Genomic DNA, 12,564 nt, shown 5'->3' on the forward strand with positions numbered 1-12,564 from the left:
CTGTTTGAATATAAATTCTTCTCTCATCAGTCACTCAAAAGCCCGTCGGGATAGTGGCTCAGATGGGGGCCCTACAAGTGCGAGAAGTTACGAGTGAAACTGTTACTCTAGTTTGGAAAGCCAGACCTGGAGTATATGAAACCTTCTTGATACGATATGAAGATGTAACGGATATCTCAAAACCACAAGAAACATCTGTTCCTGGAGACCAACGAGAGGTGACACTGAGTGACCTGAGTCAGAACACCAGATACTCCGTGTCGGTTTATGGAGTGAGAAATGGAAAGCTATCAAGACCCTTGAAAGTGGAGGTGACAACAGGTATGGATCAAGCTTGTATAGCGACGTAGATAATTATGCCACAATTAGATGCATCTTTCCTAACCTGGTAAAAAAAAAACCAACAAACTAAAAAGCGGATTTAGTCAAATTCATTCTATTTTGTCTGAAAAGCAAGTTGAATAAAAAAAGGAATTAATGACTTCATGCCCACATTTTCTAGAATACCATCCAATCTATTATACTACCTGTCAGGACCTATTAGACTTTATTGCCGTTACAGTAAGAATATAAAAAAAAACATTTTAATCAATTTATTTTTTCCTCTCTTTCACCTCCCTCTACACTGTACATGATCATGCTGAGTATATGATACCGTTATCTTACGGAGCTTATACTCTTTATATACTTGTTCTATGTACTGGTGTTTTCTTTGTTCAATCTAGCAAATTTCCATACAAATATTAAAAAAATAAAACCCTGATTTCTTTTTTTTCAACTAGAGATAAAAAAAAAAAAAAACCTCATATCTTAAAGGACCACTCTAGACACCCAGACCACTTCAGCTTAATGAAGTGGTCTGGGTGCCTGGTCCCTCTAGGATTAACCCTTTTTTTTAATAAAAAATAGAGAAACTGCTATGTTTATACTGAGGGTTAATCCAGCCTCCAGAGCCTCTAGTGGCTGTCTCATTGACATTGAAAATCACAGTGAGAAGACGCCAGCGCATGCGCATTCAGCCGATGACGTCGCGAGGAAGGAGGAGAGGAGGAGGAAAGCTCCCCGTCCGGCGCTGGAGAAAGGTAAGTGTTTAACCCCTTCCACCCCCTAGAGCCCGGCAGGAGTGGGACCCTGAGGGTGGGGGCACCCTTAGGACACTATAGTGCCAGGAAAATGAGTATGTTTTCCTGGCACTATAGTAGTCCTTTAAGTTATAATCTATATCTTAATCTATCAGCTATTGGACCTTAAGCACCAAAGACACTTCATCCTAATGAATTGATTTTGCAAATAAAAATAGTCCAAGTCTGGACTATTCTCATAGTAGATCGTAGTGCTTACTGCACAAGAGCAGGGGGTCCACAATGCTTCTCCAAAAGAATCATTTAATTTGTGAGTTTAACGGTGTTTTAGCTTTTTTTCCTTTGTTTTTTTAAAAAAACAGGCCCAAAAAAATCAAGATTGCTAGATGGAAGTTCCTTTAACATGTTTAGCCTGACAAAAGTAGGGTTAATAGAAAAATAATTCTGAAGACTTTTAAAGTTGGCGTTATCCAATAAATGAAATATATAAAATACACTTGAATATATGGTGGCAGTGTGGCTGCAGTTTAATTTGGAGTACAGAACATTTTGACTCTGGCTTTGGTCTGTTTCCCATGCCTCCATTAATATTGTTTTACTCCAAATGGTTTTTTATCAATCAAGTGATATTTAGACACTTGAGATGTTTTAAGCAAAATATTTTTTCCCCATTTATTTTAATAAATTGCAGTGCATGGGAAAATCATTTGTTAAATAAAAAGTAATTCATTTTATAAACAGATAGTGATTTATTTACTAAACATCACATTGCAGTGACTTAAAAAAGTGCAGAATTTGCCCAATTTAGCACTTTTTGCAAATTGATTCCCTATTCACCATCACAATCTAGCATGCCTTCAAACTTGATGGTACATATAGCATCCCGATGATATTGTCAGTTCTGAATGGGCTTAGATCTTCAGCCATTTGTATAAACTGACAATTCCATGAGACTTGTCAATCAGGCAGGATTCCAAGCTGCCTGTATCAGCTTTGTCCAATTTATGTACAACTTTTCTCTCCTTTTTCAATTAGACTGCAGCTCTGCCAATCAGTGCACATGTCCCGGTTTACTAAACATCGAACTAGGCTGCTGTACACTGTGGTCTGACAGCTGTCAGTTTAGAGAGCAGCTTCATCCATTCTAAGCTTGACCCCCTTCAGTCTGGATTCCGCGCTGGTCACTCTGTCGAAACTGCTGTGACCAAAGTATCCAACTATTTAATTGCTGCTAAATCTCACGGCCAATACTCTATCCTAATTCTCCCTGATCTTTCTGCCCCATTTGACACTGTTGATCATCAACAGCTTCTTCACATTCTTCGTAACTTTGGTCTTCGGGATACTGCTCTCTCCTGGTGCTCCTCCTAACTCTCCCAGCGCTCTTTCAGGGTTTCTTTCTCTGGTTCTGCCTCTTCTTCCCAACCCCTCTCTGTCGGCGTCCCCCAAGGTTCTGTCCTCGGCCCCCTATTGTTCTCTATCTATACTGCCTCCCTTGGTAAACTCATCAGCTCCTTTGGCTTCCAATATCATTTATATGCAGATGACACGCAAATCTACCTGTCCTCCCCTGATCTCTCTCTGCCCACCTTGACTCGTGTTTCTGACTGCCTCTCTGCTATTTCCAACTGGATGGCTGCTCACTTCCTTAAACTCAACCTGTCCAAAACAGAACTTCTAGTTCTTCCTCCCTCAAGTGCTGCTACTCCTGTTGTCTCCATCCAAGTCAACGGCGCTACTATTACCTCTACCTCGCAGGCTCGCTGCCTAGGGGTTCTATTCGATTCTGACCTCTCTTTTACTCCCCATGTCCAATCGATAGTCAAATCCTGTCGCTTCCAACTCAAGAACAGAGCGCGCATCCCCCCATATCTAACGCCAGATGCGGCTAAGATACTGGTTCATGCTGTTGTTCTCTCTTGCCTTGACTATTGCAATCCCCTTCTCACCGGTCTTACATGTTCCCAGCTTGCACCGCTGCAATCTATAATGAATGCGGCTGCGAGGCTTATTTTCCTGTCCGGTCGCACCTCCCACGCCTCCACGCTCTGTCAGTCCCTGCATTGGCTTCCAGTTAGATATAGGGCCCAATTCAAAATTCTGGTGCTTGCTTACAAATTAATAGTAAAAAAGGCAAGTGAACGGTAGTGAGACCCAAGTGCAGGCAAGCCTCTGTATACAGGTCACTCCAACCTTAAACAAAACATGCAAACAAAAAGTAGAAAGTACAGGGCGCCACAGTCACTATCAGGGTAATCTGATGAATGGGGTTAAGAAGGAGTAAAAAAGTAGGGTAGATAAAATAAAAATGTATTGAAAATGTATACAATACCAGCACACAATATGTGCAATAGATAAAAGATAAAAAAGAGCCACAATGGGCTACAGGTCCCTTAAGTATAGCAGCTCAATACAATAAAGTACAATGGTGCATACACATTCTGAAAAGTGCAAACGCTAAAGTGCAGAATCAACAAAGTGAAGAGGCAAAAAACCCAATCACTGATAAAGATTAAAAACAGCACTTAATCAAATACAGATGCAGCACAACAAGTAATAACCAAAGTACATAAAAAAGAGACTGCTAATACCAAAATACAGGGTCCCACATTCTACAAAATATATAAAAATAAATGTGTTGATACTTGATTTTGGCAAAAAATACATTTTCTAAAATCTAAAAATAGATCATTTAAAAAATGTTCCCTATTCATTTCTCTGATAAATATCATAGGATTATCTGTATGCTTAAAAATCACTTTTTACATGTGAATGTCTTGATTTATACTGCCTGGCCTGAATCTTGCCAAATTCTGCTGATTTTAAATTATGTGTGTGTCATCTTGGCCTGGACAAGAGAGCGTTAATAATCCAACAGAATGTGTAGCAGAATATGCTAAGTTTATGGATAGGGCTAGGGTTCCTTTACTTATGCCAGTAGAGGAACGTAGATGTCCCGGCCTGCCCACTAATGGTGGAAGTTACAATCATCGCTTTTTATGGTTGATATCTTTAATTTAGCCTCTTTTCCATGACTGAAATGTCAGAAAAGGGGTTGGGAGACAGAGACATTGTGTATTGTTTTCCCTCTGGAATATAAAGGACACCAATGGAAGAGAGACTGAATTCATGACGAAGCTGTCCATGAGTGGAACTCCAACCAATATTAGCCACGCCAAGACATGTATGTCCCCATACTGCCATGAGATCTGCACCACCATTCAATATGTGTTTTGTTACACTGTGCAAAAAAAAGGTCATGCAATATACATGCACACACACATATATAAATATAAGTATATACATATACATGGACGTCTGCCAAGATAAAATGATGAAAACCGTTGGTTAGGTCATCTCCGGAGGAAAACACCCTCCTTCAGGCACATAATCAGCAAAATGATTTTTAAAAATTTCTTGCTCAGAAATCTGCCGTGACCCATACAGAGACCGTTTTTAGCTGGCAATTCTGCAGTGGTCTGCTACCAATTACTGCAGGTACTCTAGAGGATTCATAAAATGCTGAAATAAAGACGGCTATAAATAGAATTTAGAAAAAAACTAAACAACTAAGACAAAACCCAGATACGCTCATTAGGTAGAAAGTGTAAAGTTAAATTAAAGCCTTGTTTTATAGCAGATGTGGGTGATTTGAATGTTTACGATATGACTGCAGTGAATAATGGACGTTACTCACTGCCTCAGTCCTGTTACTTGATATCGGTGATAGACCTTGGCTTGCCCAAAATGTCTTCACAGAGTGCCACATTAACGGGTGGATTATTCAAATTATTTGTTCTTGTCCTTTGTCTAGGTCATGAATGTGAATGAGGAGAGTCTCAAGGTGGTTAGAGAACAAATATATTTTGATAAGATCTAGAATCCTTGGATTTTTGACAAACGTGTCATGTTTTGTTAATATCTTCAAGTATGGTGACATGTGATTTGTGAATTGGGACATCATTAATTAGTTTAGAGTATTTTGTTTAACAGGTTTTAATTTCTTTGCGTAACATTTTGTTTCCCAGTATACTGAATTGAAGTCCTTTTCTCAGACTAATTAAAAAATGTTCATGTTGTTAAAATTAATAATTTATGATGAACTCTCTTTTTTTTACAGTTAAGTTTTATTTTCCATTCATAAATGCAAGCTATGGTCATCTTTAAGACAGCTGACAAATTATAATTTAGTAGTAAAACACAGTGATATGGTCATTGAAATGATTTAATGATTTGATTTATTTATGATGTATTATGGAAATGTCCACGTTAACATATTGTTTAATGCCCTTTTACAGACTCTGATCCAGACAGAGGCACTTCGCCTAGGCTCTCCCCGATTGCTGTGTCAGAAATCCAGCCAGACTCTTTCCTTATGTCATGGGAACCCCTGGATGGAGATTTTGATTCCTATATAATTCAGTATTTCCCTCCTGGAGGTCCAAGGCAAGAAATTACTCTACGAGGTGATGAGACATCTTATCGGATCACTGAGCTGATTACCAAGGTCAATTACACAGTAGAGATCCGTGGAATATGGGGAGACAAGTACAGTGAGGTAGAAACCGTCTACGTATCAACAGGTAAGTGATTCTGTAGTCAAGTAAATGCAGAGCAAGATTAGTCATAAAGTGGCTTTAGAAGGTTGCCTAGAGGATTAGACAAGGGCTTCAAAGCGCTGAAATTGCTCATTCAACAGAGGACACTAAGGGTGCTTTTTACCAATGATGCTTGACTGCTATTACTAATTTACATTATTCCCATTACTTAGAAACTCGCAGGTCAACTTTTCAAAGATTTATATTTGAAACATCTCTCTATGAATTTTAGTTTTTATCTGTTTACATTTTTATCTGTCTCATTTACAAGCTTCATTTTTATCTCTATAGAAAAGCCTCTGCCTCCCCGGATGGAGTCTCTCTCCTTGTCTGATGTCCAGAGTGATTCTGTCCGCCTCACCTGGGAGGTCCAGGGTGGAGAATTTGATTCTTTTCTCCTTTATTACCGGGATGGAGAAGGAAAACCTCAGGAGATTCCATTGGATCGGGTTCTCAGAACATTCACAATCAGTGACCTGAAGCCAGGAAAGAAGTATAAGTTTGTGGTGTATGGAATTGAAGATGAAAAAAGAAGCAAGCCAGTAACAGTGGAAGCCATTACAGGTGACCAGGATAAGAAATAGCTAGGTTGGAAAAGGAGGTTCAGTAAATGCAGTAATTATACAATGTATGCATGTTAACAAGTGTATTTTTAATTTTATTTCTTTTTAACTAATTTAAGCGGAAAAAGATTTCATCTCTAGAACTTAAAACCCAAACCTAATTTTCTACACCTCTCTCTAACTTTGAATGTCATCACTCACAGAGAAGCTTCAACCACCTCGACTGGAGTCCTTCTCTGTATCTGATATCTACACTGAATCCGTTCGCCTCAGTTGGAAAGTTCACAGCGGTGAATTTGACTTCTTCCTTCTTTATTATCGTGATGCGGAGGGAAAACCCAAGGAAGTAACTCTTGAGAGTGAACTTCGCATGGTTGAAGTTGATGACTTGAGACCTGGAAAGAAGTATAAATTTGTTCTTCATGGTGTCTCGGGTGGAAAGAAGGGCAAGGGAGTGATAGTAGAGACCACTACAGGTAAGAGCTACATGTTGTAGCAGTACTTACCCTCTCCAGGGGCCGGCCGCGGTCCTCTCTTCTCGCCGCGCGCGGTCCTGCTCCTGCACGAGCCGCGCGCGGCTCATCCAATGACGAGATCAGGAAGGCGGGCAGTGACCGCGAGAAGCGGTCACGTGTCCCGCCTGACACTAAGAGCGCGCCGCGCATCTCGGGCGCGCTCTTAAAGGGACAGTGGAAGACAAAATTAGAATCAGTCTCCCATTGGCCCCTGTCATGCCACGTTCCCCATACACTCACGTTTTGGGGGCGTGGATATAACAGGGGCCAATCAAAGTGAACATTAGGGTATTTATACTCACCTGTTTCCTTTACACCTTGCTCTATCGTGGTTTCTGTTCAGTTCCCTTTAGTGCTTGTTTCGTTCAGTTGGTTTTTTGGTGCTTGACCTTGGCTTTGTTCCTGACTCCGTTCTCTCTTTATCCTTGCTTGTTTATCCGCCGGTTTGTCCTCCTGTGTACCAGTCCCCGGCTTGTTCTACTTTACGCTGTCTCTCCATCCCCTTGACCTCGGCTTGTTCTGGACTCTGTCTTTTCTTGTACTTTTCTAAGTCCGGCCATTCTAAGGTCCGGTAAGACGAATCCTGTTTTCTTGTCTCTTGACTATCTGGACTATTCCTGCGTGTTGGGGTATATTACCGTGACATTACGTTAGGGCCATGGACCCCGTAGGTTTAGGACAACAGATGGCCACTCATGAGGCTAGATTCGCAGAACAGGATCACCGTATGGATCAAATGGCTCAAGCCATCCAGACACTGTTAGCCAGAACAGCTCCGGTACCTGTACCTGCGCCTCCTGTAACCCCTGTACCAGACACAGCTAATATGCCTAATGCTTCAGCACATCTAACCCTGCCACCTAGGTATGGAGGGGACGCTAAGACATGTAGGGGTTTCCTTAATCAAGTGGAATTCCACTTTGAAATGTACCCACGTTCATTTCCCACAGAGTTCCTTGTGGGTTGTTGCATCCGTTGCCCATACCCGAGAGGCCTTGGTCCAATCTATCCATGGATTTTATTGTTGAATTACCCCCTTCGAATGGTAAAACTGTCATCCTGATGATAGTGGATCGTTTTTCTAAGATGGCTCATTTTGTGTCTCTTGTCAAACTGCCCTCATCCAAGGAACTTGCCTCTGTCTTCGCCACGGAGGTGTTTCGGTTGCATGGTATTCCCACTTTGATCGTGTCCGATAGGGGTAGCCAGTTTATCTCCAGATTCTGGAAAGCATTTTGTTCAGAGATGGGTATTTCTCTCTCGTTTTTTTCCGCTTACCACCCCCAGTCTAATGGAGCTGCTGAACGTGCCAACCAATCTCTGGAGCAGTATCTTCGTTGTTTCGTGTCCCACCATCAGAACAATTTGGCTGACCTTCTTCCTTGGGCTGAGTTTGCTCATAATAACACTGCTCATGAATCCTCCGGTAACAGCCCTTTTTACGTTATTTATGGCCGGCATCCCGTGGTTCTTCCAGCTGCATTCTCCTTACAGGGCATGCCAGCTCTGGATGAACATTTGTCTGGTTTACGTAATACTTGGGAGCAGGTTCAGTGTTCTTTGGTGGATTCCGCTGCTCGCCAGAAGGTTCAGGCAGACAAGCATCGCAGGGCGGCTCCATCCTATGCTGTGGGGGACCGGGTTTGGCTTTCTACTCGCAATATTCGTCTTCGTGTGCCTTCTATGAAGTTGGCTCCTCGTTTTATTGGTCCTTTTCGTATCTTGCATGTGGTTAATCCTGTTTCATATGCCTTGGATCTTCCTAGGAATCTACGCATTCCTAACGTGTTTCATACCTCCTTGTTAAAACCCCTCCTGTGCAACCGTTATACTCGGCATGTTCCTCCTCCCCCTCCAGTTTCTGTGGAGGGCCATGAGGAATTTTAAGTGGCCGCTATACTCGACTCTCGTTTTCTTCGGGGTCGCCTCCCATATCTGGTACATTGGAAGGGCTATGGGCCTGAGGAACGCAGTTGGATTTTGCTTGTTTCGTTCAGTTGGTTTTTTGGTGCTTGACCTTGGCTTTGTTCCTGACTCCGTTCTCTCTTTATCCTTGCTTGTTTATCCGCCGGTTTGTCCTCCTGTGTACCAGTCCCCGGCTTGTTCTACTTTACGCTGTCTCTCCGTCCCCTTGACCTCGGCTTGTTCTGGACTCTGTCTTTTCTTGTACTCGTCTAAGTCCGGCCATTCTAAGGTCCGGTAAGACGAATCCTGTTTTCTTGTCTCTTGACTATCTGGACTATTCCTGCGTGTTGGGGTATATTACCATGACACATTTTAACATAAAAGAATATAGTTATGTTATAAAATGTTACAATGTCCATACCCTCAGCATGAGAATGGTCTGCCTGGTGAGGGAGGTCTTTGATCTCCCCACACGTTTTAGCTGGAAATTCTGCAGTGGTCTGCTACCAATTACTGCAGGTACTCTAGAGGATTCATAAAATGCTGAAATAAAGACGGCTATAAATAGAATTTAGAAAAAAAATAAACAACTAAGACAAAACCCAGATACGCTCATTAGGTAGAAAGTGTAAAGTTAAATTAAAGCCTTGTTTTATAGCAGATGTGGGTGATTTTAATGTTTACGATATGACTGCAGTGAATAATGGACGTTACTCACTGCCTCAGTCCTCTTACTTTATATCGGTGATAGACCTTGGCTTGCCCAAAATGTCTTCACAGAGTGCCACATTAACGGGTGGATTATTCAAATTATTTGTTCTTGTCCTTTGTCTAGGTCATGAATGTAAATAGGGAGAGTCTCAGGGTGGTTAGAGAACAAACATATTTTGATAAGATCTAGAATCCTTGGATTTTTGACAAACGTGTCATGTTTTGTTAATATCTTCAAGTATGGTGACATGTGATTTGTGAATTGGGACGTCATTAATTAGTTTAGAGTATTTTTTTTTTTTAATTCTTTATTTTGTTGTGCGTAGGTTTTCAAACAAGCACTTTGCTGCCATTTCAGTAGTAACAAGCTTATACATATAATGTTAAACGAGATAAAACATGGCATAAGGTTAAAAGCACATTTTCAGATAAGGCGTAACAGGAATGGGTAACAGTGAAAATTAGTCACAGTGGAGTTGGTCTAGCTGTGTGTGGTAGTTGGTTAAGCAGTCTGTGTGATACGTTGTAGTCTACTATGGGACTAGCTATTTGTGGTACGGCTTGCATGCTGGGCAGTCTGTGTGGTTTACAGGCCCTACAGTAGCTTCTGCCAGCAGTGTAAGGGCTTTGGATAATGTCGTGGTGGTGCGCTCTGCCTCGGCATAGGGACAAGAAACCCCTAACCATGGGGGGGTGGTGAGGGGGTATATGCTTGTTTGGACTATGTGTCCAGTTGGGTTTTTTTTAGGCAACCAGTCTTAGTGGTAGTATAACTCAAGTAGCGTCAGCGGAGTAATCCGTCCTACAGGTAACGATATAGTAACTTAAAATAAAAGGCATAATAAACATAATAAAACATGAGACAGTGGTAGTAGTGTAATATTGGAGACTTTTCCTCCATTGGGACGGGGATGGAGTGAAATATTAGTCCATCTTAATTAAATCTTGTGTTTTATCAAGTTTAGAGTATTTTGTTTAACAGGTTTTAATTTCTTTGCGTAACATTTTGTTCCCCAGTATACTGAATTGAAGTCCTTTTCTCAGACTAATTAAAAAATGTTCATGTTGTTAAAATTAATAATTTATGATGAACTCTTTGTCTTTTTTTTACAGTTAAGTTTTATTTTCCATTCATAAATGCAAGCTACGTATATATGGTCATCTTTAAGACAGCTGACAAATTATAATTTAGTAGTAAAACACAGTGATATGGTCATTGAAATGATTTAATGATTTGATATATTTATGATGTATTATGGAAATGTCCACGTTAACATATTGTTTAATGCCCTTTTACAGACTCTGATCCAGACAGAGGCACTTCGCCTAGGCTCTCCCCGATTGCTGTGTCAGAAATCCAGCCAGACTCTTTCCTTATGTCATGGGAACCCCTGGATGGAGATTTTGATTCCTATATAATTCAGTATTTCCCTCCTGGAGGTCCAAGGCAAGAAATTACTCTACGAGGTGATGAGACATCTTATCGGATCACTGAGCTGATTACCAAGGTCAATTACACAGTAGAGATCCGTGGAATATGGGGAGACAAGTACAGTGAGGTAGAAACCGTCTACGTATCAACAGGTAAGTGATTCTGTAGTCAAGTAAATGCATAGCAAGATTAGTCATAAAGTGGCTTTAGAAGGTTGCCTAGAGGATTAGACAAGGGCTTCAAAGCGCTGAAATTGCTCATTCAACAGAGGACACTAAGGGCGCTTTTGACCAATGATGCTTGACTGCTATTACTAATTTACATTATTCCCATTACTTAGAAACTCGCAGGTCAACTTTTCAAAGATTTATATTTGAAACATCTCTCTATGAATTTTAGTTTTTATCTGTTTACATTTTTATCTGTCTCATTTACAAGCTTCATTTTTATCTCTATAGAAAAGCCTCTGCCTCCCCGGATGGAGTCTCTCTCCTTGTCTGATGTCCAGAGTGATTCTGTCCGCCTTACCTGGGAGGTCCAGGGTGGAGAATTTGATTCTTTTCTCCTTTATTACCGGGATGGAGAAGGAAAACCTCAGGAGATTCCATTGGATCGGGATCTCAGAACATTCACAGTCAGTGACCTGAAGCCAGGAAAGAAGTATAAGTTTGTGGTGTATGGAATTGAAGATGAAAAAAGAAGCAAGCCAGTAACAGTGGAAGCCATTACAGGTGACCAGGATAAGAAATAGCTAGGTTGGAAAAGGAGGTTCAGTAAATGCAGTAATTATACAATGTATGCATGTTAACAAGTGTATTTTGAATTTTATTTCTTTTTAACTGATTTAAGCGGAAAAAGATTTAATGTCTAGAACTTAAAACCCAAACCTAATTTTCTACACCTCTCTCTAACTTTGAATGTCATCACTCACAGAGAAGCTTCAACCACCTCGATTGGAGTCCCTCTCTGTATCTGATATCTACACTGAATCCGTTCGCCTCAGTTGGGAAGTTCACAGCGGTGAATTTGACTCCTTCCTTCTTTATTATCGTGATGCGGAGGGAAAACCCAAGGAAGTAACTCTTGAGAGTGAACTCCGCATGGTTGAAGTTGATGACTTGAGACCTGGAAAGAAGTATAAATTTGTTCTTCATGGTGTCTCGGGTGGAAAGAAGGGCAAGGGAGTGATAGTAGAGACCACTACAGGTAAGAGCTACATGTTAACATAAAATAATATAGTTACGTTATAAAATGTTACAATGTCAATGTCCATACCCTCGGCATGAGAATGGTCTGCCTGGTGAGGGAGGTCTTTGATCTCCCCACACGTCGTGCCACCCCTCTCATACCTGCTGCCCTGAGGCCACAGCCTCGGAACACCACTTCATAAACAAAGTGATTTAACTCCTAAATGGCAGAGAATTGAGCAGTGAGACTGCAGAGGCATGTTCTATAAACCAAAACTGCTTTGTTAAGCTAAAGTTGTTTAGGTGCTAATAGCGTCCTTTTGTTAAGTTGCATTTGTTTCTTTTTTTACTTTTCTAAGGGCAAATCTTAAATTAGTTTTTTTTGTCCATTCCTGGCACCATTACTAGATAGAAATAAACTTTTCACATTCATCTTAAGACAGCCATCCAAATCCTTTCGGTTTGGTTGTAAACAATATAATATCAGTCTACGCAATACACATGTATAAAAGACAAATTATTAATTTGAGCTGCCTTTCAATTACTAACTTTAATCAACACCCCTTTATTA

The 12,564-nt window shown here is 40.8% G+C and overlaps 1 protein-coding gene across 1 annotated transcript in view; it reads left to right on the forward strand.

The window, feature by feature from the left end:
• The window catches only part of LOC134572499 (tenascin-X-like), an 86,511-nt gene that overhangs the window by 55,889 nt on the left and 18,058 nt on the right, over nucleotides 1-12,564 (forward strand). Inside the window, exons 9-15 of the mRNA XM_063431498.1 lie at nucleotides 31-321; nucleotides 5,381-5,665; nucleotides 5,972-6,244; nucleotides 6,447-6,719; nucleotides 10,674-10,958; nucleotides 11,265-11,537; nucleotides 11,740-12,012. Of these exons, the coding sequence (XP_063287568.1) occupies nucleotides 31-321; nucleotides 5,381-5,665; nucleotides 5,972-6,244; nucleotides 6,447-6,719; nucleotides 10,674-10,958; nucleotides 11,265-11,537; nucleotides 11,740-12,012 (1,953 nt within the window). The remainder of the gene's footprint in view (nucleotides 1-30; nucleotides 322-5,380; nucleotides 5,666-5,971; nucleotides 6,245-6,446; nucleotides 6,720-10,673; nucleotides 10,959-11,264; nucleotides 11,538-11,739; nucleotides 12,013-12,564) is intronic.

Source organism: Pelobates fuscus, chromosome 9, assembly GCF_036172605.1.
Source record: "Pelobates fuscus isolate aPelFus1 chromosome 9, aPelFus1.pri, whole genome shotgun sequence".
In the NCBI taxonomy this organism is placed as follows: Eukaryota; Metazoa; Chordata; class Amphibia; order Anura; family Pelobatidae; genus Pelobates; species Pelobates fuscus.